The 27,954-nt window shown below is 37.1% G+C and overlaps 1 protein-coding gene across 1 annotated transcript; it reads left to right on the top strand.

Moving 5' to 3' along the window:
* The first annotated feature begins 264 nt into the window (after positions 1–264).
* Positions 265–27,637, top strand: LOC127078717 (uncharacterized). Its single transcript, XM_051019149.1, has 13 exons — positions 265–902; positions 1,688–1,980; positions 2,075–2,392; positions 2,476–2,592; positions 2,694–3,011; positions 3,105–3,362; positions 3,566–3,861; positions 3,954–4,136; positions 4,225–4,335; positions 4,410–4,491; positions 4,581–4,676; positions 27,209–27,320; positions 27,609–27,637. Exons 2-13 carry the CDS (start codon positions 1,693–1,695, stop codon positions 27,635–27,637), a joined length of 2,208 nt encoding a protein of 735 aa, XP_050875106.1. The 5' UTR covers positions 265–902; positions 1,688–1,692.
* Positions 27,638–27,954: the final 317 nt, after the last annotated feature.

The following is a 27,954-nucleotide window of genomic DNA, read 5'->3' as shown; positions in this document are numbered from 1 at the left end:
GATTTCACCGAGATGGTGAACATGGGGATGCGTTTGGAGGAAGGAGTCAGGGAGGGGCGCCTGACCAGAGAAGAAGGCTCTTCTGCCAAATGATATGGGGCATTTGGAAAGAAGAAAGATGGTGAGGCACATGCTGTAACCTCCCATATTAAACCAAGAAGACCCTCAGTGAGGAGGAAGACCGTGCGTCCCGGCGGTAATCAGCATCAGGTGGCTCACATACACTACGCCAAAAAGTGCTTTTGGCAGCACCAAAAAGAAAGCGCTTTTTAAAAAAAGCGCTGTAATAGCTTGAAAAAAAATTCGCCTATGCGTGTAAAGCGCTTTTAAGGTAAAAGCGCTCTTATAGGTCTCCACTTATGAAAGCGCTTTTAAGGTAAAAGCGCTCTTATAGGTCTCAGTCTCACATCTATGAGTTTCACACTTATGAAAGCGCTTTTAAGGTAAAAGCGCTCTTATAGGTCTCATGGGTTTCACACTTATGAAAGCGCTTTTAAGGTAAAAGCGCTCTTATAGGTCTCAGTCTCACATCTATGAGTTTCACACTTATGAAAGCGCTTTTAAGGTAAAAGCGCTCTTATAGGTCTCATGGGTTTCACACTTATGAAAGCGCTTTTAAGGTAAAAGCGCTCTTATAGGTCTCAGTCTCACACACTTATGAAAGCGCTTTCATGGTAAAAGCGCTCTCATAGGTCATTTATAAAAATTATAATAAATCTAATATTACAAAATCCCTGACTTTCAGAAATCCCTCTTTCACTCTCTCTCGTTCGAAGCTCTCGCTGCCCTGGAAAAAATTCCACAGAGTACCTGGAAATCTCAACGATAAACACTGCAAATTTGAAAGAGACTGCATTCGAAAGAGAAGGATTCAATACCTGGAAATCTCATTGCGTTTTAAGGTTAGGTTTTCGTGTCTTTCTGTTTTGCCCTAGAAGTCAAAGAATAGGTGGTCGATTTTGGTTTGAATGGACTTGCATTGCTACATTATGGGTTATTTATTTGTCAGTATCGATTATTAGAGTTTGTGACTATGTTTGCTTAATATTCTGTAACTTACCGAAAGTTTCATCTTGTTCTGATATAAATGATATTCTGTAACTTGCATCGCCATTGACTTAGAAATAATGTTGGGAGTTCTAATAGAATCAGTGCCTTTTCAACATTTGTTTAAATTTGCTGAGAAAGTAGGAAGGAATGAACTGATATGTTTGCACCATTGTATCCTCATATTCTAACTATTACTGAAATTTCAGAAAGTGATTTTGATGTTAAATGTTGGATACTCAAATGGAATAACTTTGTCTGCTACAGTGATATATGTGATATGGTTTCAAGAACTTAGAGCAATGTCTCATATTTTGGCAATCCTATTACATGTTGGTTTGAATGAACAGTTAAACTTCAAAATGTACATTCATATTTTGGCATAACTTTGTCTGCTACAGTCATATTTTGGCAATCCTATTTAATGTTGTAAAATGATGTTTTAATATTATGTGAATTTTTAAGATGGTCACTGTAGTGTAAAATGAATTTTTGGTAATAGTATAATTATAGCCTATGTCATTCAAGAAAATTTAATTATAGCCTATGTCATTTTATATTATTCAATATATATATATGGATTATTGATTATGGATTTTTATATTTTTCATTTCATTTTTATATTTTTTCTTTATTACAGGTTAAATGGCTAGTGATCAAGAAAACTCACAAGATGCAAATGCTCCTGATGATACTTCAGAAAAAGAAATTACACGAGGCATCACTATTATGAAGAGTATCATTCGTGATAGAGATAAAGCAGTAACATATAATGTAAATTGGAATGCTGATAACCAACTAATTGGGTCTAATGCTGCAAAGTTGGCAAGCTACATTGGTACACTTGTTCGTATGCACATTCCAATCACTGCTACAAGATGGAGTAATAAAGAGTTGGGTAGCGCTAAAGATAAGATTTGGACTGAGATACTGGTACAATATATGATTGTTTATATTTTCTTTATATTGACGATAATGTGTTTAAATTACTTATACTAACACACTCTATTCCAATATTTTTTCGTAGAGGTCTTTTAACATTGAAGATACAACTATCCGAAAAAAGTATATACTTCAATTGGCCGGAAAAAGACACAGAGGGTGGAGAACGTTTTTAACAAACAAGTATCTTAAGGACAAAGAAAATTTTTTTGTTGAATATGATCCGGAATATCCAGTGAAGTATGCGATCTTCATTACAGAAGAAGAATGGGTTGCTTTTGTAGACCAAAGAAGAGACGAAAATTTCAAGAAAGTGAGTGCCACAAATCGCGAGAGAGCGTCAAATCCCACGTATGCATACAAAAAAGGGCGTTTGGGATATGCACGCTTAGAGGAAAAAATTGTAAGTATACAAAAATGCTACGATCTTATTAATTGTCTCAATGTGTTATAATTGATTATCTTATTATTTGTGTCAATGCGTAGTTAGACGAGACGAAAAGTGACGCAACATCACTTCCGCCACATGTTTTGTGGAAAGAAGCTCGTGTGGGAAAGGATGGAACTGTTAGGGATGACGTTCAACATATTTATGATGAATGTGTAAGTAGAACATTGTGTCTTTAATTAAATCAAAAGTTTAATAATATATAATTAATTTTTTTATCTCCACTAATAATTTCCGATATGTAAATGAATTTCAGGAGACCCTATCTCAATCGATAAGCACAGCTGAGGACCAGGAGAACAGGAGCGTACTTAGTAGAGCACTAAATGTTCCTGAGTATCCCGGTCGGGTGAGGGGTAAAGGGCATGGTTGTACTCCAACTTCCTTGTATAAGAATCCAAGGAGAAGAAATCCTAGCAATCAAGAAGTGATGGAGACGTTGCAGGCATTACAAGCGCAAGTTCTTCAATTGCAAAAGGATAATGAGAGATATAGGTGTATGGAAAAGTGCAGTTCACAGTTGAAAGAAACTAGTGAGAAAGCCAGTATCAATTGTCAAAATAAATTTCCCGAGGTAATTATATATGTTATTTTGAAATTAAAATAGCACATTTATGTTAATTGAAATATATACACATTAAAAGTAACATATTTATTATTGGTTTAGGGCATTTCATCTTGTCAGCTATACTTATCGTCACCGACTTATCGCCTAGTTGGTAAGGGAAAAGTGCACAACACTTCGGGAGATTTACTTCACCATAGACCGCTCCCGGATGGACACCTTAAAGTATCGGTTGATGTTGTATTAGATAAGGATGCGTTGCTACCGATACCTGACATTGTTTCAGAGACAACATTGCTGCGAGATGCAATAGGATCATTTGTTGCATGGCCCTTGGATCTCATTTTCATTGATGATGAGGTATGTTGAATTCAAAAACCACTATGAATCTTTTAGTATTCAAATGTCAATTCTGAACCAAAAAATGCATCTAAGGATAAAGGGATTTTGCGGCACAACGAGTTTGTTGCATCACAAAAAGAGGTATATTGAAAGTGTTAATTATATGATCCGAATCAAAAAATGCATGATTTTATAATTTACCTATGTTATATGATTTATAGGTATTTGCTCAAGGGTCACAACAACTGAGCCAGAAAATTGGTAGTCGACAGAAAAACAAAAGGGATCTTCCAGTGACTTCTTTGCCAAAAAAAGGTGCTTTTGTGCCTCGATACCAGATATCTCTTGAAACACTTGTTGACTCATCAGATATGGCAACAGCTGGTGCTATTCGCTTACTGGATATGGAGGAAGATATCTTTGGTTATTCATGCACTGAAACAATCGGAAAAGAAGATCTGGAACATATTTTTCGGCATCAAGAATTAGGCGTCGGTGTTATACACACATACATCCGGTAATCCGATCTATATATTATTTAATTACTTGAACAATTTATTTACACATTTCAATAAAAATAGTCTAATGTTTATTATGTTTTTATTGAAGGTTCTTGTATGACAATTTCACGCGCGGGAATGATCAATTGTCAAACAGATTCCGTTTCGTGTCTTCCTCCCTGGTCAACAAAGCATTAATTTGTAGGGAACCGGATTCATGTAGAGAGTACTTAGTCAAGAGATTCATGGCCAGCAGTACAAACAACTTGTATCTTTGGCCGTATAATTCAGGGTTAGATTTTAATTCTAAGTTTATTCTAATCTTTAATTGTTTCTTTTACGTAAAAAATTTCCATATAAACTTTTGTTTTAATTTATAGGTGTCACTGGTTGTTGCTTGCTATTGATCCTTTAAAAGAAGTGGTATATTTTCTGAATTCGATAGATGGTGAATGGACAAATTATCCGGATATGAAGCAATTAGTTGATACGTAAGTGAGACTGTTCTAAATATTCGTGTATATTTATGTGAGATTGTTCTAAATATATGTTTTTATTTTGTTAGATCAATAAAAGTGTTCCGATCTCAAAGACAAGCTCGAGTACCACGTACTAAATCCAGCAACATTACGTGGATAAAAGTGCAGGTACTTTAATTTTCACAATTTTGCTTATAATAGTGATGCTACTTGATAAGAAAAGATAACTATACATTCTTATTTATTTTTCTATGTAGTGTCCTCTACAGCGCAACGGTATCGATTGCGGATACTTTGTAATGAGGTTTATGAGGGAAATCATTAATATGAATCAAATAGAGATTCCAATCACGGTATGGATTTATAACTTAGGATTTGTTTTAATATTTATCGAATATTTCATATTATTTATTACTTTTAACTAAATCATGCATATTATGTTTTGTTATGTAGTACTTTGATGAATACAAGTGTGCTCATTACACGAGACTGCAGTTGGAACAAATCAAGGAGGAATTGTGTCAATATTTTATTGAGAAAAGATTAATTAGTATATAATGGTTTCAAAATAACATGAATACTTTGATGAAGAATGGTTTCTGGTTGGCAAGTGTATAGTTCTTTATATTTTTAACAGATTAGTTATGACTCCAAATAGGCCGTATAACATATTAGTTTTGACTTGTGTATAGTTCTTTATAATTTTAGTGATATCTTTAATTTCATGGATAGATTAATGTGTTCATTCTTGTGTTGGTTTGCTTTAAAAAATTACAAATGCTTGAATTATGACTCCAAATGTGTTCAGTGCCTATCTATCCTTGTGTTGGTTTGCTTGAATTATGACTCCAAATGTGTTCATTCTTGTGTTGGTTTAAAAAATTACAAATGCTTGAATTATGACTCCAAATGCTTGAATTAGAGAGGCTTGATTTACAGGTTTATGGGATTATTCCCAAAAAATATTACAGGTTGAAATGGTAGGCTTAAACTGAAGGCAGCGTTTTGTTATTTTACTAGAGGAAAAGACAGCGCTTTTTAGTAAAAAGCGCTGCTAAAGGTTGTCAATAGAGAGCGCTTTTTAGTAAAAAGCGCTGCTATAGGTTGTCAATAAAGAGCGCTTTTTACTAAAAAGCGCTGCTATAGGTTGTCAATAGAGAGCGCTTTTTAGTAAAAAGCGCTGCTATAGGTGGTATATAGACAACCTTTAAGAGCGTTTTTTACTCAAAAGCGCTGCTAAAGGTTGTCAATAGAGAGCGCTTTTTAGTAAAAAGCGCTCTTAAAGGTTGTCTATATACCACCTTTAGCAGCGCTTTTTACTAAAAAGCGCTCTCTATTGACAACCTTTAGCAGCGCTTTTTAGTAAACAAAAAGCGCTGCTAAAACCTATAGCAGCGCCACCTACGGCAGCGCTTTTAAGCGCTTTTAAAGGCCAAAAAAAGCGCTCTCATAGGTCTTTTTTGGCGTAGTGATAGCACCTGTTTTAGAGAAAATCAGCACTATCAGCACAATAATAACCAGCAACATCAACAATATCAACAACAAAAACACCATCCTCAATGGCAGGCCTACCAACCTCGAAACAATAATCAGACTAGTACCAGCTATGAGAAGAAGAAGGTCACCATTGATCCCATTCCAATGACCTACACAGAGCTATATCCCTCTTTGATAGAAAGGAAGCTAATTACTCCACGCGACCCATCGGCTATACCTACCAACCCTCAGTGGTGGTATATGCTCGAGCTACATTGTGTTTATCATTCCGGTGCCCCCGGACATGACGTGGAAAACTGTTACCCGCTGAAGACCAAGGTTCAAGACCTTGTGAGAAGTGGTATCTTGTGTTTCGAGGATGTAGGTCCCAACGTTAAGAAGAACCCATTGCCCGAGCATGGGAAATCTGCTGTTAACATGGTCCAGGGTTGCCCTGGTAAATATAAGGTCAAATATGTCAGCCATATTCGACAATCTTTGGTCGAGATGCATAAAATGTTATGTGAATACAGTCACTATGAGCATGACCATGACAGATGTCGAGTTTTCACTGTCAATCAGAGGGGATGTCGCCAAGTTCGTAAAGACAACCAAGAAATGGTGGATGAAGGTGTAATTGAAATACTTCAGAATCGTGATGGTGATGATGAAGTCAATGTGATATCACCAGTATTTCGGATCCCAGAGCCTGTTGTCATCCGATATGATGGCAGCAAACAGAATGCTTCTCCCTCTTTGATAATTAAACCAGCTGGCCCTGTGCCATATTCTTTTGATAAAGCTGTCCCCTATTGTTACAATGCTGTGGCATGGGAAGATGGGAAGGAGGTGCCCCTGCCCTCTACCTCTGTTGTTAATATCGCTGATGTCAGTGGCCTGACCCGTAGTGGTTGTGTTTTCTCGGCTCCGCCGAAACCCCAGGCTGACATCAGAACGGCTGATGTTGCTGATTGTGATGTGCGCCCGGTTGGGAATGCTATTATTGCTCTGAATCCGGCACTTATTGCACAATGAAAGAAGAATGTGATGAGATGCTGAGGCTCATCAAGAGGAGTGAATACGACATTGTAGATCAGCTTCTACAAACGCCATCAAAGATCTGTGTGCTATCTTTGCTTATGAATTCAGAACCACACCGTGAAGCTCTGCAAAAGGTGTTGGATATGGCGTATGTAGATCATGATGTCACAATAGAACAATTTGATAGTATTTTTGCAAACATTACCACTTGTAACAATTTGAGTTTTTGTGATACTGATCTCCCTGAGGAGGGAAGAGACCACCATTTGGCACTTCACATATCTATGAGCTGCAAGGATGATGCCATGTCTAATGTGCTGGTAGACACTGGATCATCACTGAATGTGTTGCCAAAATCCACTCTTGCTAGATTGTCATACCAGGGGCCTCCCATGAGGCAGAGTGGAGTAGTGGTAAAAGCTCTTGATGGATCCCGCAAAACTGTGATTGGAGAGGTTGAACTCCCAGTCAATATCGGACCAAGTGATTTCCAGATCACTTTTCAGGTCATGGATATCCACCTATCATATAACTGTCTGTTGGGTAGACCATGGATTCACGAGGCAGGCGCCGTGACATCCACCCTACACCAAAAATTGAAATTTGTCAAGAACAAAAAGTTGGTGGTGGTAGGGGGAGAGAAGGCTCTCTTGGTTAGCCATTTGTCTTCCTTTTCTTATATAGATGTTGAGGATGAAGTTGGAACGCCGTTCCAAGCTTTACCTATTGCTGAGCCTACTAAGAAAGGAACTTCTTCATTTGCGTCCTACAATGATGCTAAGTTGGCCATTGAGCATGGCACAACTACTGGTTTGGGACAAATGATCAAGATGGAAGACAACAAATCCCGGGCTGGCATATGGTATTCTTCAGGCACTTTCAACAAGCATGGGCTGTTTCAGAGTGGTGGGTTCATCCACGCCGTCCAAGACGAGGAAGCTGCTGCTATTATGGAAGAAGATGCAGAGGAGGATTCTGGCAACTTTGTCACCCTGGAGGGGTCTGCAATAACTGGGTCGCTGTTGATGTTCCAACAGTTGTCCATAAGTCAACGTAATGTTCATTTTGTTTAAAAAAACCCTCCTCCCATGCCAAAGGGAGGAGTGATGACATTGTTGGCTCATAAATACAATGATATTTTCATTCAATAAGTTCATGTTAAATGTTTGTTTTTCCAATTATTTTCACTTTTTGCTTTTTTCATGAAATTGGTGATCACATAAAACCTTAAAAATAGAACAAAATCAATCTTTTCATCTGCATAATGATTTACCTTGCTTGAATTCTAAAATCTCTTTATATCCAAAATCATTATGCAGGTTGATCAAACCCATTGAACATAATGATCCAACGCCATCTCCCAACTTTGAATTCCCTGTATTTGAGGCGGAAGAAAATGATGTTGAAGAGATTCCTGACGAGATTACCCGTCTACTTGAGCACGAAGAGAAGATCATTCAGTCGCATCTTGAGAATCTGGAAACAGTCAACTTGGGGTCTGAGGATTGTGTGCGAGAAGTGAAGATTGGGGCACTCTTGGAAGAGTCTGTTAAGAAGGGGTTGATTGAGTTGCTACGAGAATATGTCTACGTCTTTGCCTGGTCATATGAAGACATGCCTGGTCTGGATACTGATATCGTGCAACATTTCCTGTCGTTGAAGCCTGAGTGTGTGCATGTGAAGCAGAAGCTCAGAAGAACTCATCCCGATATGGCAGTGAAGATTAAAGAGGAAGTTCAGAAGCAAATTGATGTGGGGTTTCTGGTGACTTCTACATATCCTCAATGGGTGGCCAATATTGTGCCCGTGCCTAAGAAAGATGGAAAAGTCTGAATGTGTGTGGACTATAGAGACTTGAATAAAGCTAGTCCGAAAGATGATTTCCCTATACCACATATTGATATGTTGGTAGATAATACATCTAAATTCAATGTCTTATCATTTATGGACAGCTTTTCCAGATATAATCAGATTAAAATGGCACCTGAGGATATGGAGAAGACAACATTCATCACACCTTGGGGAACATTCTGTTATCGAGTGATGCCCTTCGGTTTGAAGAACACCGAAGCCACGTATCAACGAGCTATGACTACCTTTTTTCATGATATGATGCATAAGGAAATCGAGGTATATGTTGACGATATGATTGCGAAGTCGAGAACGGAAGTTGAACATGTAGAGCACTTATTGATGCTTTTCCAGCGTTTGAGGAAGTACAAACTTCATCTGAATCCTAACAAGTGTACACTTGGGGTCCGTTCCGGCAAGTTATTGGGCTTTATTGTCAATGAGAGAGGTATTGAGGTTGATCCTGCAAAGGTCAAAGCAATACAAGAGATGCCTGCACCCAAAACTGAGAAGCAAGTTCGAGGTTTTCTTGGCCGCTTGAATTACATATCCCGATTTATATCTCACATGACTGCCACATGTGCGCCGATATTCAAGCTCCTCAGGAAAGATCAACGTCATGATTGCATCGAGGATTTCCAGAAGGCCTTTGACAGTATCAAAGAGTATATGTCCGAGCCGCCGATTCTGTCTCCGCCTGTGGAAAGGAGACCCTTGATTATGTATTTGACAGTTCTTGAAGACTCTATGGGGTGTGTCCTTGGTCAGCAAGACGAATCAGGAAAGGAAGAATATGCTATCTACTATCTGAGTAAGAAGTTCACTGATTGTGAGTCTCGATACTTGATGCTTGAGAAAGCATGTTGTGCTTTAGCTTGGGCTGCTAAGTGCTTACGCCAGTACATGTTGAATCATACGACTTGGTTGATATCCAAAATGGATCCAATCAAGTATATCTTTGAGAAGCCTGCTTTAACTAGGAGGATTGCCCGTTGGCAGATGTTGTTGTCTGAGAATGATATTGAGTATCGAGCTCAGAAAGCTATTAAAGGTAGTATCTTGGCTGACCACTTGGCACATCAACCAATTGAGGATTATCAGTCAGTTCAGTATGACTTCCTGGACAAGGAGATTCTGTATTTGAAAATGAAAGATTGCGATGAGCCTACGCTCGACGAAGGGCCAGAGCCTGGTTCCCAATGGATCATGGTGTTTGATGGCGCTGTAAATTAATATGGAAATGGTATTGGGGCAGTGATTATTACTCCTCGGGGTACACATTTTCCTTTTACAGCAAGGTTAACTTTCAAATGCACGAATAATATGGCAGAGTATAAGGCCTGTATTATGGGTTTGGAAGAACGTATTCATCTTAGGATCAAGCATCTCGATGTTTATGGTGATTCAGCCCTTATTGTTAATCAGATTAAGGGTGAATGGGAGACGAATCAACCTGGCCTGATCCCATATAGAGATTATGCGAGGAGGATTTCAACATTCTTTACTGAGGTTGACTTCCATCATATTCCTCGAGATGAGAATCGGATGGCAGATGCGCTTGCTACACTTGCTTCAATGATCGTGGCGAGACTCTGGAATGAGGTTCCCAATATCATTGTGATGCGCTTGGATAGACCAGCTCATGTATTTGCAGTTGAAGAAGTAAAAGATGATAAGCCAATGTTATTATGACATCAAATGTTTTCTTCAGAGTCAGATTTACCCGCCTGGGGCATCTGTGAAAGATAGGGAGACTTTGAGGAGGCTGTCAGGTAGTTTCTACCTCAATGGCGTTGTGCTTTATAAAAGGAATTTTGACATGGTTCTGCTCAGATGCGTGGATTGACACGAAGCAGACCTGTTGATGACTGAATCCCATGAGGGTTCATTTGGTACTCATTCCAATGGACATGCCATGGCTAGGAAGATGTTGAGAGCAGGCTACTATTGGTTGACAATTGAGTCTGACTGCTGCAAGTATGTGAAGAAATGCCATAAGTGTCAGATCTATGCGGATAAGATTCATATTCCCTTGACACTTCTGAATGTGATTTCATCACCATGGCCTTTCTCCATGTGGGGAATTGACATGATTGGCATGATAGAGCCGAAAGCGTCCAACGGTCACAAGTTTATTCTCGTAGCAATTGATTACTTCACTAAGTGGGTTGAAGCGGCATCATACGCAAACGTGACCAGGCAGGTGGTTGTGAAGTTTATCAAGAATCAACTCATATGCCGTTATGGTGTGCCAGACAAGATCATTACTGATAATGGATCTAACTTGAACAACAAGATGATGAAAGAGCTGTGTAGCGAGTTCAAGATTGCACATCATAATTCTTCTCCTTATAGACCCAAGATGAATGAGGTTGTTGAAGCTGCTAACAAGAATATCAAGAAGATTGTCCAGAAGATGGTTGTTACATACAAGGATTGGCATGAGATGCTGCCATTTGCGTTGCATGGATATCGTACATCTGTCTGCACTTCAACAGGGGCAACCCCTTTCTCTCTTATTTATGGCATGGAGGTTGTGCTCCCAGTAGAGGTGGAGATCCCATCAATGAGAGTCTTGATGGAAGCCAAGTTGACTAAGGCTGAATGGGTCCAGAGTCGTTATGACCAACTGAATCTAATAGAAGAGAAGAGATTGACTGCCATGTGTCATGGTCAGTTATATCAACAAAGGATGAAGAAAGCCTTTGATAATAAGGTTAAGCCTCGTGTGTTTTGAGAAGGTGACCTCGTGCTCAAGAACGTTTTGTCTATCGCGCCCGATTCCAGGGGCAAGTGGACTCCAAACTATGAAGGTCCATATGTTGTTAAGAGAGCCTTTTCAGGTGGTGCTTTGATACTTACAACTATGGATGGGGAGGATTTCACTCGTCCTGTGAATTCAGATGCAGTCAAGAAATACTTTGCCTAAAATAAAAACAGAATAGCTCTCTAAGTTGAAAACCCGAAAGGGCGGCTTAGGCAAAAATGAGCGTCTCGGTGGATTGAAAACCCGAAAGGGAGATCCAGGCAAAAGTTAGAGACATAAAAAATTAATATGTATCCCGTTAGATTGAGTACCTCACCTTGGGGTAATCTAGGCAAAAAATTAGGGATTTGGCAAGTAACTGCATCCTGACAAGACTTTGTTCCACAACTGTCATCTGTCAAGGAATTTCGCTCAGTCATCGTCAACTGAAGCTTCAAATACATCAGATTCAGGGTCGGTGGAGAAATGATCATTATGTTTAATGTAGCCCTTTTCCAATATATATCACCAATTTCAAATTTGTAAAGATCCATGGAGTCTTGCCATTTGCAGACCACCATTCCCTCAAATAAATTTGAGCCTTTATCCAATTCTTTGCACTCTTATTTGTTTCTATTCAACAAATATTTTGCATGTTTTAATTGATAAATATCATTGTTTTAAATAAATTAAATTTTCATAAATTGTTTTAAACAAAGTGAACATTCACAATGACAAAAAGGATACTTGGGACGTCTTCAGTGCTCTCCCAAGGATAGTATGATCTCCAAAAGGGTAAGACAGTTGTTCATATTCCCGGCATACTTGAATCCTCTTCGTTACTTCTCAGGTTGTCTCCTCCGCGAGTGCAGAAAAAGATTATGCCCCACCAAATCCCCAGAGAGTTTGGGAGTCTGGTCCTAATCTTCTAGCTCCCCTGTGAGGCTGGATTTAGCATTTGTGTTATCAATTATATGGTTGTCATCCCTTACGTGGATTGACCTAAAATCCCTTATAGATTGATAAATTGAATATGCTTAATCTTTTCGAAGAAGTTGGTATTCCCTCACTTCAAGTTAGAAATCTCTCCGTTAAAGTGAGCAGGAAATCCCCAGCATAAGCGGAGTTATCATCAAGTTGGTTTGTAGCTTTTCCCATGTGGACTTGTCTACTTTGATTTCCAGCAGATATGCTCCTCGACCATCCTCAGCAGGGTTGATCCCACTTTTACTCCCAAGTATGGTCACGAGCAGGGTATCCCCAGTAGATCGTCTACAGGTAATCCCCGGTTCAGTCATCAGCAGTGGAGTTGTCTGATCAGAGCTTGTTTGTTATTTTCCTCCTAAGTAAAACGGGTGTTGAAAATGTTTATTTTCTATCCCCAGCGGATTAATGCTCCCTTCTCCTCGGCAGATGTGTTGGTGTTGAAACTTTTTGATTGGTGGTTGTTCCCCACAGAGTTTCATCTTTCCCTGGATATTTTCCCGAGCAGAATGGCCTTCTACGATGGACCGTATCCCTATTCAGTTCCCCAGCCAAGACTTTACCTGATTGTAGAGTGGCGTGGGAATTTTTGAGGAAGATGTGTTGATTCCTTCCCACGGGAGTGACTGGTTCTCCTTTCCCTGCAGAGATCTTTGTTCCTGGTATCTGTTGCCCCCATCAGATTGGATGTTCTCTAGTGGGTCTGGATTTCTCTTTTGAGATGTAGTATCGGATACTTGTTCCTTAATCCCTGGACCTGGTTGTGTTAGATGTGTCTGTTTGTCAGCATTTATCGTACATAAATCACGCATATACATGCATAATTATAACATTCATATATTCATGTTGCATTCTTTTCCACATATCTTTGTTTGGTGTCTCCTGCTATTTGGGTGATACGTACTTCCCCAAAGCAGATGTTTGTGTCTGATCTCTCCATATAGAGTCAGCCCCATAGGCAGAAAGTGTTTATCCTTTCCTCCATATTCCCCATTGAGTTTTGTCCTCGTGGATGATTATTATTTCAGTTTCCTCCTAAAACATATATTGGGATGGAATTTCTCCCCTGAGTTATATCCTCATTGGGTTGAGTCTTGTTTCTTTGTGTCTCTCTAGCTTGTTCCTAGATTGACTCCTCTTGTTATTTCCCCTGCACTTCCCCGTAGTTTAGATGAATGATTGCTCAGTAACAAGTAATCGTCCATCTTTTTCCTGGTGGAGTATGTGGCCTTCTACCCAGTAACTGGTAGCTGTAAGTCCTATTTCTGTGGTTTTCTACCCTCATACCGGTAGTTGTAAACCCCAGCTTTATCCCCTTGTAGAGTTAACCCTTGATTTCGTTCATCCTAACCGATGGTCGTTACTCTTCTGTGGTTTTCAACCCAGTATCTGGTAGATGTAATCCCCTCCTTGTTGGTTATCTTTATCCAATATTCGGTATCGATATTCCTTCACTTTCGAGTATATCTCCCAATAACCGGTGATATGTCTCTTGGATGATTGCTCTGATTAAGAAATTTATCCCCTGTGAGGTCTCTTCATTTACCATTGTTGGGTAATGATTGTTTCTCCCTTCTGATTGGTCATCATTTTATACCTAGTATTCGGTATCCCGATGTCCTTTCCTTTCAGTCGATTTATCCTTTATTAACCTAGTAACCGGTTACAGATAATCTTCCATGCGAGTATGTTATCTATGTTCTGACGGTAATAGATAATATATCTCATGCACTCTTCGGTCGAAGTCTTTTGTTCTTCCCTAGTCCAGTAAGATTTGTATGTCCTTATGGAACCGAATGTCCATCCTGTAATCAAGTTTGCTTTTTCAGCCCTCCTTTTGGATGATGAGTGTCTTGGAAATATTCCCCAATCCACGCTTGGTTGTTCACCTATTATATGCCCAGTAATCGGTATCCTTGGTGTTCCTTCCTTCCGCTCCCTATTATGACTTTTTGTCCCCTGTGGAGTCAGATTTCTTGAGTCGAAGTATACCTTTCTAGGTCTTCCTCGGATAATTTTGGATGTTTGATATCTCTCACCCTTATATCGGTCTTAGATATTCATTCTTGCCGAGCATGTTGTTCTCCCACCCTTATACCGGTGTTTTGATCACATGTCTCCTTGAGCTTATTACCCAGTAACCGGTAATACCTCATTTTGTTGATTCCTCAGCTGAGTCCTCTTTGGACATTCCCCAACGAGGTCCCTTAGTGGATTTTCCCCATCTTAGTCCGAATTTTTATCCGAAGTATCCTTTGTGGATAATTTTGCTGTATTAGCATATTCCCCAATACACGCATCTTTGAGTCAGCTCGGGTCTTTCCATTGATTTATTTTCATGGAATCCCTTCGTGTCTCCCAGCAAGTTTCAAGTTGTGACCTGCTCACGCATTTTATTCCCTTTACACCTCAGAGTCTCTGTCCCATTTATGAGTGTATTACTCATATGGATTGTCAGTTTCTCCTGATTTCTTTTTCCTTTGAGGACACATATCCCCACAGAGTATTACCTTTTGCATACATACATTTGCATCATGAGGTCTCTTAGGGACCAAAATTCGTCTCTTTGTTATTATTTAAGCCCATTCTACCTCGTCGAGACGAAGATTTTAACCTTCACTTCTCCGGCTAGAATGACCTTAAATAGGGGCATCTGTAAGACCCTAATTTTGACCCTAAGATCCCTCATGGCATCATTGTTCATTTGCATTTGCCTCAAGGATCATAGCATCTTGGCTCCTTAACCCTAGGGTGGGAACTTTTGTAAGTTGGTTGGAGATCACAAAGCATGCTTGAATTAGATATTATTGCTTTTCTTATTTTGTTTACTAACTAAAAGCACAAAAATATGTCACTAACATCTTTTGTTTGTAGCTTGAGCAGTCACAAGATTCAAGGCTCATAGAAGGCCCTATGCTCATTGATATGGCCAGGAGAAGGTAAAAGCAAGCATGAAAATTGTTCCCAAAGCTCTCATTCATCATATATGCTTCCCAAGTATCTCAAATCATCATTTTGATAAAAGCAAACCAAAGGGTTTGAGGTTTGTTTCCCAAGGAAACCCTAATTCATCTGTTCATCAACTGTGCCTTGCTCATGAAGCAACCTCAACCCATGATCAAATACCATCAAGGGAAGTTCTTCCATTCATCATTTCATGCATATTTGATCTTATTTGAGTATCCTCAATCATCAATTCATTTAGATATGAGGTTTGGACTTGAGAAGTTGATCAGTCAATTCATCTGACTATTTCGAAGTACATTGAGACGTAACTTTTGATATGTTTGTCAAATGGAGATAATCCCAAGAGAAAAAATGTTCTTAAGAACCATATGAACAACTTTAATGTTAATCAAAAATTGATTTAAAGCTTGTAAGGTTATCATCCATTTCAAAACATTATAGGTCATTTTGACTGAAACCCTAATTTTGGGTGAATTTCCCAAGAACAAAACTCATTCATTTTTAAAGATTTTGAGGTGGGATCAAATGCATTGGAAATGTTAAGATGTCTTGTTCATTTTTTATGTTGAGAAAAATTTCATAATCCTAAAATAAATACATGTGATAATGCAAAACATTATAGGTCACTTTGGACCAAAGGCATTGAAATGTGAAAAAGTCCAACTTCAAGTGCCTATAACTTGTTCATCAAAAATCCAAATGATGCAAAATTTAAGTCCAAATTTATTGTCTTGAAATTATCTACAACGTTGATGTGAAGGTTTTGTCATTTGGAGCTTGCATCACTGAAACAGAAGGGCTTGAAGTTTGGCCATTTTTGAAATTTTCACATGTACATGTTTTGCACCCTACACTTCATGATCAATTTTCACCAATTTCCCAATCTCAAATGAAGTTTTGGTTAACATAACAATTGATCCTCATGCCAAAATCTTTTCAACCATTACCCATAAGGTTATGTTTCACTTTTGGAAATACCATTTTCGAAGGGATTAACAATTTGGTGCATTTTTCGAAACCAATTGAAATTGCATTGCATGAGCTCAGTACACATAATATGCACGTCCATTTTGATTCTATTTGGCATCAGCTTGCAAATCCAAGTGGAATTGGGCCCTCCATGCGCCTGTACAGGCCCATGCATGAAGGCCCTTTCCATTCATGCACATGCTTTGATCATGTATTCAGCTACATTTTGCTATAAATAAGTGTTTCATGCTTCTCATTTACACAACCTAAGGGCACCTGTTATGCTGCACGAATCATTCCATAACCACACTCAAAGGAACTCACTATTTCTTTCAAAATATTCAGATCTAAATTTCAATTTCCTTAATTGATTTTTAGATCTACAGTTCCTAAGCCTTGCTCACCTTGATCCATAAAATACACTGCAAGCATAAGCATCAAGAGATCATGCTCTCAAGCTCCTCATTTCAGAGGTTTACATCCAAACTTGTTTTCTTCGAATCTCCTTGTATATAGCTTCTTTCTTGTTGTTGCTGGGTTGTCTGAAGTCCTCTCCATAGAGGCAATCATTTTGTGCTTTGAATTTTTAAATTACATCAAGTTTCAGTTGACTACCACAAAATTCAAGCTCTGATTTCTTTCTCCATGGAAGTCTAGAGTGAAATTGGTTAGTACAGGGGTGATGTACGTCACCCTAGCTTTCATTTGATACCTGGATCGTGGCATTTGGTGGAGTTTTGATCTCTGCAACTTTTGGCCGGCGACGGAAGTTTGGCCGAAGAAGACGGTGGTGTACACCACCGTCTGGTTCCCAGATTGAATCATGGTCGTGCATTCCTATTTCCAGATTAGATCTGAGCCACTCAATGTTATGACTTAATTAAAGGCTAGGTGTTTTGCATTGACTAAAGTGCATGGTTGATGCGCGCATGTGGTCCGTGTGATCTGCCAGCTCATTTAATGAGCTCCATCCAACACATCCTGTTTTTCCACATTTTTATTTCTGATTTCATTTTTCATTTTATTTCTTTAATTCTATTTCATTTCAAATAATCATATCTCCTTCATTATTGGTCCAAAAGATGTGAGACCAATTGCATTTTTCTTCTTTTAATTTCTAGTTTCTTAAAATGTTTTTTAATATTTTTTATTTTATCATTTGATATTTTTTATGAATTTTCTCTTTTCTGGTTATTTTTAATTCATTTTAAATAGTTTTTGATATTCAAAAAATACTAAAATATTTTCTCAACCTCTTTGAATGATGATGGATCTATGAAAAATATTCTCATCAATTTATTAATTGATTTGAGATTTTAAATCAATTAGGTTAATTTTATGTATTTTTAATTGATTAAAAATAGTTTTTGACTTCTAAAAATGCTGAAATTTTTTGTCAAACTTTGTTTGACATTGTTGAACATAGGATAATTCACTTGGACTTTTCAAAGTTGATTTGAAGTTTGACCTTTCTTTATTATTTTAATTCAAGTATTATTTTAATCTTGAAAAATACCAAAAATATTTTATTTGTTTCTTGACTTCTAATCTTTATTTTGCTTCTGTTTACCATTGTTTGACCTTGATTTCATCTATCTTTCGTCAATGCTGGTTGGTTACCTCATTTCATTTCCATTAATGTACTTTATTATTCATCTTCTTCTTCTTCTTCTTCTTCTTCTTCTTTTTCTTTTTTTGATCAATGACTTAAAGATTGGTGGTTAGCCTTGATGTATGGGAGGTTTAACCTTCCTTGATTCAAATCTAATTCATCTTGATCATAGATCAAGTGAATGGCTTTGCATTAAGGATAGGTTGCTTCCTAATCAAGCAAAGAACCTAAATCAATACAAGATCATTTCTCATTTTCTTTTGGCATGGCAAGTTGTAGGAGCTTGATTCACTAATCAAGATCTCTAACTTGTGTTGTTGCCTACATTTTATTGACCGGCCTCAAATAGGTGTGACTACTACATTAGTCCACTTACGATTTCTTAACATAGCGCTAAATTGCCTTATGGCACACTAACTCTAACACTAACCATTAACCACTAACATTTAATTCTTGCACTTTAGATTTATGCAATTTACTATTCTTGTACATATTATTCATTTGCTTTTCCCATTTGCTCATTTGAGCACATGTTTATGTTAATGCAATTTGCCTTTTGCTCACTTGAGCACATAATTGTGTATATATTATTGTGCTTGTGTTTTTGTTTTGATTGTTGTGGACCAAATGCAAAAATGGACAAAAATGGACTTAGATTCTAGGACATTCCCTATGCAAAATGGAGTAAAAAAGGCCTTAATGTTGAAGATGGATTAGAAGGACCAAATCTCTAAACTCACTCTTGTCCATTCTTGATTTGCTTCATGGAACTTTTTGATGTGTGTGCTTTTGTGCTAGGGATTCCTATTTGAGCCAAATTGAAGAACCATTGTCATGTGCATCTAAAGTGAGAGATACAAGAGCCATTGGAAGATTCCTAAGAGCTTTGCTTGATTGATTGATTGTTTGAGTATACACTTATTTGCTTGCTTATTCCAAAGGATAGGACCTACTTGGATCATCAATATGATCTCAATAAAGGAACACCATTTGTGGTCTTATTTCTTCTCCTTCATCTCTTGTATGACTAGTATTTAGCCATTCTTCTTCTTCCCTCCACTCTAACCCAAGCCAAAACTTTTGTGCAAACATTAACACTTATTTTCAAACATTAGAAACCTAAGCATTATGCTTTTGATTTTCAAACTTTCTTTTCATAATACTTATTTTGAATTGAATCTTTAAGTCAACTTTGACCATATTTTGTAAATACTTTTCATTGGTAAATATAACTCATTCAAATGTTTTGTGGTTTCAATGGCCACTTTCTTATCAAAAACTTTTAATAACCTTTAGCTATTAGGTTTGAGTCATCATTGAGGTAGATATAATACTCACCTATATCCTTAGTGATGGACAATGAGTCTTCCATGCTTATTATAGGGTTAACCTCTCACTAGCATGTTGAAGATATCCTCACATGGTGGATTTGTGGTTTTAGGTTGAGTTTTCTCCCTTGGATAACAAAAGACCTTAAGGCTTTTGGACCAATCAATTCACCAACTTGTTTTGAGATTTTTACCCCGAACTACGAGGTTTTGATCCTAATCTTTTTTAAGATGGTATGTAGGCAGTGCGTTTATCCATCCCCAATCATGTTTGCACAAACAAATTTTCACAAAATACCAACCTTACAACAAATGTGAAAAGGGCTCCCTAGGAGTACCTAGGATGTTTTGGGTGCTTAAAACCTTCCCATTGCATAACCAACCCCCTTACCCCGATCTCTGACATTTTTATTAGTTTTTGATTCGATAAAACTTCTCGGTTTTTGTTCGCTTTCTAACCTTTCCTTTGGATAAATAGAAGTGCAGTGGCGACTCGACTTGTATGGTTTACTTTTGATTTAGTTAATAAATCTAAAGGTAACGAATACCCCGCTACACACACCATTTTGCTAACCGACACCATCCTCGAATTCGACCTCTCTTCAGGTTCAGGAAAATCACAACATTCTCAAAATAGTTAAACTAGCCAACACATCACTCTCACATGCAGCAACATGATGTCCAAGCTCTTTACTGTTGGAAAATCCAAGAGAAGCAGATGCTTCTCCCCCACTTGTTTCATTCCTAACTTGCAAAAGGAAAACAAAACAAGCATCGACAATGTTTTCACATACATGTCGCATACTAGGGAACAACCATAATTAAACAATCTGGCCGGACGGACCGACCTGCTCTGATACCACTATGTAACACCCTAAAAACCTGCACGTAATCATCAAAGAATTTAATTAATTAAATAAAATCACTTAGGGTTTCACTCATAACAGTCATAGCCTGCTCCGTAACATGGGTTACAACAAAACATATTACTGCATACATTTGCACCTATGATGTTTACACGATATTCAACTCCTCTAAATACCTTCGCAGTAGAATGATAATAAAAAAACATACCAATTTAAAATCTCATAATATTTTTCATAATAAAATTAAAAGCACTGTCTCGTGAGTCTTCTCCAAGTGTTATCACGCCAAAACATAAAACAAATAGAAGAGCATGCATTGTCTCTCAAGAAATTTCAACACAAAAAAATATAATTCGCTCCCTAGTGTTACATATTAGAGCATAACCAAAGCTAACACTAATAAACTAAAAGAAATATCTCTAGGAGCTAACCCCCACTCATATCAGCATCTAGATTCTTGATTATTCGCATGATGTTTGTGTAAAGGTAACATTTAAACAAAAGTGGTGGGAATTTGTTTCAATAATAACAACATATAATGTAAAATAGAGTACACAATCATGCATAAAAACATATCACATTCTCATGCCCAAATTATCATCAACATCACATGCAACAACACCATTATCACACATAGTCATATTTTACGCATATATTTTATTCATGCTATGCGACTCATGACAACGAGATCGACTCATATGCATGTCGTACCAATTCAACATTTGGTTCTTCTTATGAACCTGATCCCCCCTTATGAATCTCGAACTCCCCCTTTTGAGTTCCGGATAAGTTTTTCTTCCCCTTTCGGACCTATGATTTATCTCCTTCAACATGATCACAATGAATGTATGATATGGTAATAATACAATTAACACAACAATTATAATAATATTTAGTGATCTACAATCAACCATACAATTGCAACCATACATATCATAATCCACCCTTCTGGACTACCACCAATATTGTTAGTGTAAGCCCTAAAGGCCAATACTTTTGGTACTTGTATCGAATTATTTATTAATAATAAAAAGGTTTTTTTTCTTTATTATGTTTGTTTAATGAAGTACATATAATAGCTAGTCCGTTTAATGTATAAAGTGTGACTTAATCATGAGATTCCATTAAACATACGGATACTATTCTTAAAGTATCCATAGTCGAGCTTTATTGAGAAGTGGGATAACATTAAAGCATTAAGACTATTATGTATATAGACTGATGATCACATCTCATGGATCATGGATAAGGAGTTATCAAGCCTTAAACCTATGTATGAATATTAGGAGTAATATTTATACTGGATTGACCCGCTATGAGAATACTATATAGAATGTCATGCAAAGTGTCATTAGTTATTATCATGGTGATAGTGGTGTATACCACCCTTTGACCTAAAACTACTATGGACCCTAGATTTAGAGTCGGGTGCTTTATTGCTGATCAAACGTCGTCCGTAACTGGATGACCATAAAGACAATTGATGGGTACTCCACGAAGCATGCTGAGGGACATGAGTGACCTAGATGGAATTTGCCCATCTTATGTAACAGGATAAATGTCTAAGGGCCCAATATTGAACTGGACAAGGATGACACGGTCTATGCCTTGTGTTCAATATAGACATAAGGATAAAAGGGTAATTGTACACATAAGTATTATCACAAAAAGGGATTTGTCAAATCACATGACATTTTTGTGCCTTGGATATCAGTGATGTGTTGCTAGATACCGCTTACTATTTATTATGTTAAATATGTGACTTAATATAATTGTCAATGTCGCGAAAACCTACAGGGTCACACACAAATGGATGGATTGGAGAGAGATAGAGTAAATAAGAAACATCGTAAGGTACGGTGCACTTAAGTGAATTGTGGAACATCATAAGGTACGGTGCACTTAAGTAGAACACGAAATATGGTATGGTACCATGCGACTTAAGTGATATTTTAGTATTTCATAAGATATGGGCTACATACACTTAAGTGGGTTTTTTAGCTTGCAGCTCACACAAGTGGCTCTATAAATAAAACCCTTGTGCAGAAGTATTTGATTAAATAAAATTTAGTTTCTCTCTCTCTCTCACTCACTCAAAGCCTTCATTCATAGCAGCTAGCACTGAGACTGAAGGAATCCGTTCGTGTGGACTGAGTAGAGGCATTGTCACCATTCAACGTTCGTGATCACTCCTTAGGTCTGCGTCAAAGGTTTCAATCGCCACTAGAGGTAACAATTTCTACCAATGATCATGCCCATTCATAAGGATCACTAAAGGAGAAAATTTTAATATCCCCTGTGTTTTGGATCTTCATTCTCCTTCAAATATAATCAAACACACCACGCCAATCATTCACAACACATCAAATAATTTGTCAATACATACCGCGTCCATATTCATCACATCTTACACTTCTTTCCCACCTACTACTAACCTCTGATAAAATCGTTAAAAATATTTTATCTCCAAAACAAAGCATAGTCCTCTATTTCAGATACCCAACACTTTAAACCCCGTTCCAAAATCATTTACGACTTGAAAGTTGTTATCAAATTTGTGCACGAAGACATTACCAAAAAGTTGTTAGTTTATGAAATTTCCAACACGATGTTCACCTTCTCCAACCCCAAAAACGACCATGAAATCATCACAAAAAATATTTTACCACCGAAACAAAGTTATTCCCCTCTAATTCAGATATCCAAGGCTTCAAACCCCGTTCCAAAATGACTTACGAATTGAAAGTTATGATCAAAACCGTACAGAAAGGCATTACCAAAATGTTGTTGTTTTTCTGAAATTTCTAGCACCGTTTTCATCTTCTCCAACCCCAAAAATTTCCATGAAATCACCACAAAAAATATTTCATGGTTTTAAGTTCATCATAAACATACTTATATCAATCACTACTTATATTTATATAATCATGAATCTATATACTATATCAATCCCTAAAACCTTCAAACATCACCAAGGATGAACATACATGGACACTTTAAAATAGAAATTTTATTCAAAAAATATCAATATTCATCATCTATCCAAAAATAATTAAATCTTCCTCTACCCTTTCATTCATATCCCTATTATTGAACCATACTCCCACCCTTACCTTTTAATTCCAGAAAAATTCAAGCTTTTGGTTATGGCTTCTCTTCCCTAGAGTTCTCCTTAGGTTTTCCTTGCTTTTTTCTTCTCTTGCCTCTTTTTCTCCATTTCAAAAATTTCACCTCACTTCTCTTCTCATAAATCAAAAACCTAATTTCTATTTTTCTAATATTCCACTAAGGCCCAACTTATTATTAACTTATTGTCGTACCCTAAATTTTGACCACCATATTTGTCCTTACTACTAACTTAGGATGTCGGATACTAACATATTCAGATTCCCATATAAATCATTTGGTCAACTCCGATGACCTAAAAAGTTAGAGGAGGACCATTTTGAGTTTTCCAAACTCTAATCCTATCCTGATCAATTACTATTTTATTGTAAGATTAGAACAACATTGTAAGGTTAATCAGATAGTGATTAGTTAAATTAGTTTTTATGGTATTAGGTTGAGTTTATTAGTAAGAGGGTTGATTAGAGGGATTAAATATGAAGTAATATTAGTGATAAAGTTATTTACAATTTTACTAATTTATAAGAAAGTGTTTATTAATTCTTATTATTAAGATAATTAGTTTTAAATGACTTATAATTAAAATTGTTTTTGTCTATATTATTAAGCTAAATTAATTTAAGTAAATAATTAACTTATTTTTTGATTAACTTAGTTTTAATTTAGATATGTTTTTTGGTATTGGGCTTTTTTAGATTGGGTCCAACCTAGTCCGGTACCCCATTTCAATTGGGTCAAATGGATGACCCAAGTGTCAATTGGATCAGGTTAGGCCTAGGATCCATCCTCCAACGTGACCCAAACCCATCATTCAGTCGGGTCATTTTGACCCGTAACCCTGTTCATCTTCTTCCCCAATCAAACCCTAAAATCACGCCAACAGAAATTCAGAATGATCAAAACTATTCAGTCAAATATTTCCATTTTTATTATAGCATACTTTCCAAAATGATAGTTACACACAATTTCTGACTAAATACATCAAAATCTTAAAACCCTAATTCTAAATCATTATCAAATCATGAATTACAAATAAAATCTGATTCAACCTAATATAAAACTTCCTAATTGAATCAATCTAATTAAAATATTCTAACCTAATTCTAACCTATAAATAACCTAATATTAAAATAGAGAAGGTGGAGAAAAAGGAAAAAGAACCCTAAGAAACAAATCATTGTCCCCGCGATCCATCACCCTCCACTAGAACTCCATAAATCAGGTACTTAGGGTTTTCACATTGAAACCCTAAGTATTGTAGTTAATCCCCATCGTACTTGAAAAAAGAAAAAGAAAGGAGATTAGAGAAAGAGATATCAGAGGAAGCAATAGAAAGGATTAGACGAATTAGAAGAAAAGGGAGAGGACTCAACTTAATTTGGACACTGCAGGAGAGGTAGGTCTCAAATTCTTGATTTAGTGTGCATCTATGGGTAATTTTATTGTTGTTAAGATATGGCTTTGATTCAGATATGTGTGTATGTTTGTTCTATTTTTGTTGTTTGGTTTGAGATTTGGTGTTGGGGTTGTTGTGATCTATAAATTGATAAGGGTTTTATGTCGATCTGGGTAGTTTAAGGGTGTTTATGGGTTACAGTTAGGATTAGGGTTCATGTGATGAACCCTAGGGTTCATCTGGGTAACATGAAGGGGTTAGGGTTATTGGGGTTTTAGATTAGGGTTCATATGAGAACCCACAAGTTTCTAGGGTTCAAAGGGTTTCTGGGGAAGGCATGAGTTTCTGGGTTGATGTTCATCACCTTGATGAACATCGATTGAAGGTTCCAGTTGAACTTCAACCGAAGACCTGGGGGTGCAAGGTAGTGCAGGGTGGGGGGAGGTGGTCTCTGGGTTTGGGTTTGTGTTTCTGGATTGATGTTCATCATGTTCATGATGAACATGATGAACGTGGTGGTCCGGTGGGGGTTGGAATGGTGATGAAGGGTGGCTCGGGGAAAGGGAAAGTAGAGGGGGTTGAGAGTAAGAGAGAGAGAGAGAGAGGGGGAAGTGAATAGAGATAGTGGGAAGAGAGAAATGAGAGAGTCTGAAGGGAAATAGTTTAAGTACTCCCTTCATGACTCCTTCGATACTGGCCAAGTAGCCCTCCCAGGAAGCTCCAGATCAGTTGACTATTTTAGTCAACTGATGCTCACAGACACACACACTCACCCAATTCTCCAGTTGAATTTTCTTCCTAGCCACACGATTTGCATACATCGATCAGTAATCAAAACCAGTGGCTATGATCTAATCCCATCAAGTCCATGAGATCTTGATCAAGAGGATCAGAGAGAGTCAACCATTGACTCTCTCCCTCCGTAGACCCTTCTCTATATGTGGGCTTCAGCAACAAATGGGCCTAACCCATTGCTTTCCACACCCCCATTTTAATGGCCCATTTACTTACCGGGGCAAAATACCCCCCGGGAGAGTCAACCATTGACTCTCTCCCTCCGTAGACCCTTCTCTATACGTGGGCTTCAGCAACAAATGGGCCTAACCCATTGCTTTCCACACCCCCATTTTAATGGCCCATTTACTTACCGGGGCAAAATACCCCCCCACGTTTTATTAATTTTTTAGTTAATTAATGACTTAATTAACTATTAATTAAGATTTATCCATTTAATATTTAGGGCTAATTCAATAAGAATAAAAATATATATTTTTTGTCATTTATTTATTCACGATATTTATTTAATTAATTAATTGTAATAATAATACTTTAATTAATAAGGGGTTTATATTATATATATTAGGGCTAATTAAATTAGGAGTTAAGGGATAGATTCAGGGATAATACTTAGGGTTTTAAGGGATGTAAAAATGGGACAAAATAGGGATAAGGAATATATCTTATGACATCCAATTTAGTTTATTTGTATTACCTTTAATTTAATTTATTTTGTATTATATTATCATATCGTATTTAATATATTGTTATCAATTAAATTAAATGATATTTTCAAGTTAAAACGAGATAAAGACATGAGATACGATTTGGGATAAAACTAAGGGGTCATCAAAGGTTAAATCGGGATAAGGGGTTATGTCTAACACATAATTATGATTCCTAATTTATTTTCTTAAATAAATTAAAAGAATATTTTTGCAAGGGATAAAGGGATAAAATCAATTCAAACTCACTTCAAATTGTAAGACCTCTACCCTAGTGTATTGAGGCATTTTTTAAATTAAGTACTTCTCCGCTCCCGATACATGAGGACTTTTCAAGGGATAAAAATAACCAACCAACCAACATTTTCAAGAAGAACTACGGTACTTTGATCACTCGCCTAATGCGAAGGTACGTAGGCATAGAGTTGTAAACTCTAGTGAGTAAAATCATGAAAAACCTTTTTGGGTCTCCATATTAATTCAATTGAAATATCTTTGGTAAATATAATAAATAATTAATAGTTAATCAGTAATCAAGCAAATACCTTAGGAATGCACACTAACCCTAAAATTGAAGGAGGATCCCATTGAGTACAATGGAGGTGAGGGGTGCCTAGTACCTTCCCCTTACTTAACCGACTCCCGAACCCAGTATCTCACCCTTAGTTTATAGGTTTTATCATTATTCCATGTTCCTTAGGAACAAATAAAGGATGATGGAGACTTTGTCATTTTTCCAACCGCGACACTTACATTACTTATTTTAATTTTCCACAATTCTCACTTTACAACCCAAACTCATCATTTCCTTTTATTATATTATTTAATTTAAATAATAACACCTAAATAGTATTTAATCAATTAAATAATTCTAAATAAATCTACCAACCTCTAATTACTCGTCACACTCTCAACCTAAGGGTCACTCACCCTTGTTGCCCTAACACATCTCAATTATCACACAAATAATAATTAGATACACATATAAAATTATACTTAATTAATATAAATAGTTTTTTAGAAAAATGGGGTGTTACAAAAGGTTGAAGAATTTACTACCTTCGAGACGAGCAGTTCTTCAGGGCAATTGGGATCCGAGGCGAATGAAGATGAAGATGATGAAAATTTCTCAAGTAAGCCATGTAACTCTTCTTCTTCCCTTCCATTCTTCCTTTTTATTTTGCTACACCTTATTCTTTAGGAAATGATGTCTCTATACTTGTTTGTGTATGAGATAGATGTAGAAGGTTGGGATTGTATTGATTCAGAGTGAGGGTTAAATGATATGTGATTGAATTCTGAGTGTGAGTGAAGAATGGTACATCAACCTGAAATTCTGAGGGTGATGATGCATTTATAGGGGGTTGATGATTTAGCAGAGCTTAACTCTGTTAATTTACTCAATGTAAATTTGGTTGCAGGTGATAACCTTGTTATACTTAGAAATTAGTGCAAGTTAGTTAGGTGAAATTTTTGTTTAAGTCTGCTAAAGAGTTAGTTAGTAGAATTTGAGAGAGGAAATCTGTTAATTGCAGTTAGTAGTTAGGAAAAACATGAGAAAGTTAGTTTTTGGTTAATGAACCATGACAGTTAAGTTAGGGCAATGGTTAATGGGTGGTTAGTTTTATTGTCAGTTAGTTAGAAGTTTACTCACTGTAACTGACAGTTAGAGTGGTTTGGGAAAGCATAATGACTTGGACTAGGGTTGGCAGTTATAAGCATTAGGGTGATTATTGGATTGGTCGGATCATGACTTGTATCTATGCT

The sequence above is a fragment of the Lathyrus oleraceus genome, chromosome 5 (assembly GCF_024323335.1).
Source record: "Lathyrus oleraceus cultivar Zhongwan6 chromosome 5, CAAS_Psat_ZW6_1.0, whole genome shotgun sequence".
NCBI lineage: Eukaryota > Viridiplantae > Streptophyta > Magnoliopsida > Fabales > Fabaceae > Lathyrus > Lathyrus oleraceus.
The sequence above is the reverse complement of the archived record's forward strand: the minus strand, read 5'-3'. Positions and strand labels throughout refer to the sequence as shown.

Excerpts from the sequence above, each read along its gene's own strand:
- LOC127078717 (XM_051019149.1), top strand. The coding sequence starts at position 1,693 with ATGGCTAGTGATCAAGAAAACTCACAAGATGCAAATGCTCCTGATGAT. Across the intron at positions 3,012-3,104 it reads GTCAAAATAAATTTCCCGAG|GGCATTTCATCTTGTCAGCT; the intron begins GTAATTATATAT and ends TTATTGGTTTAG. Across the intron at positions 4,677-27,208 it reads AAATAGAGATTCCAATCACG|AAAAATGGGGTGTTACAAAA; the intron begins GTATGGATTTAT and ends ATAGTTTTTTAG.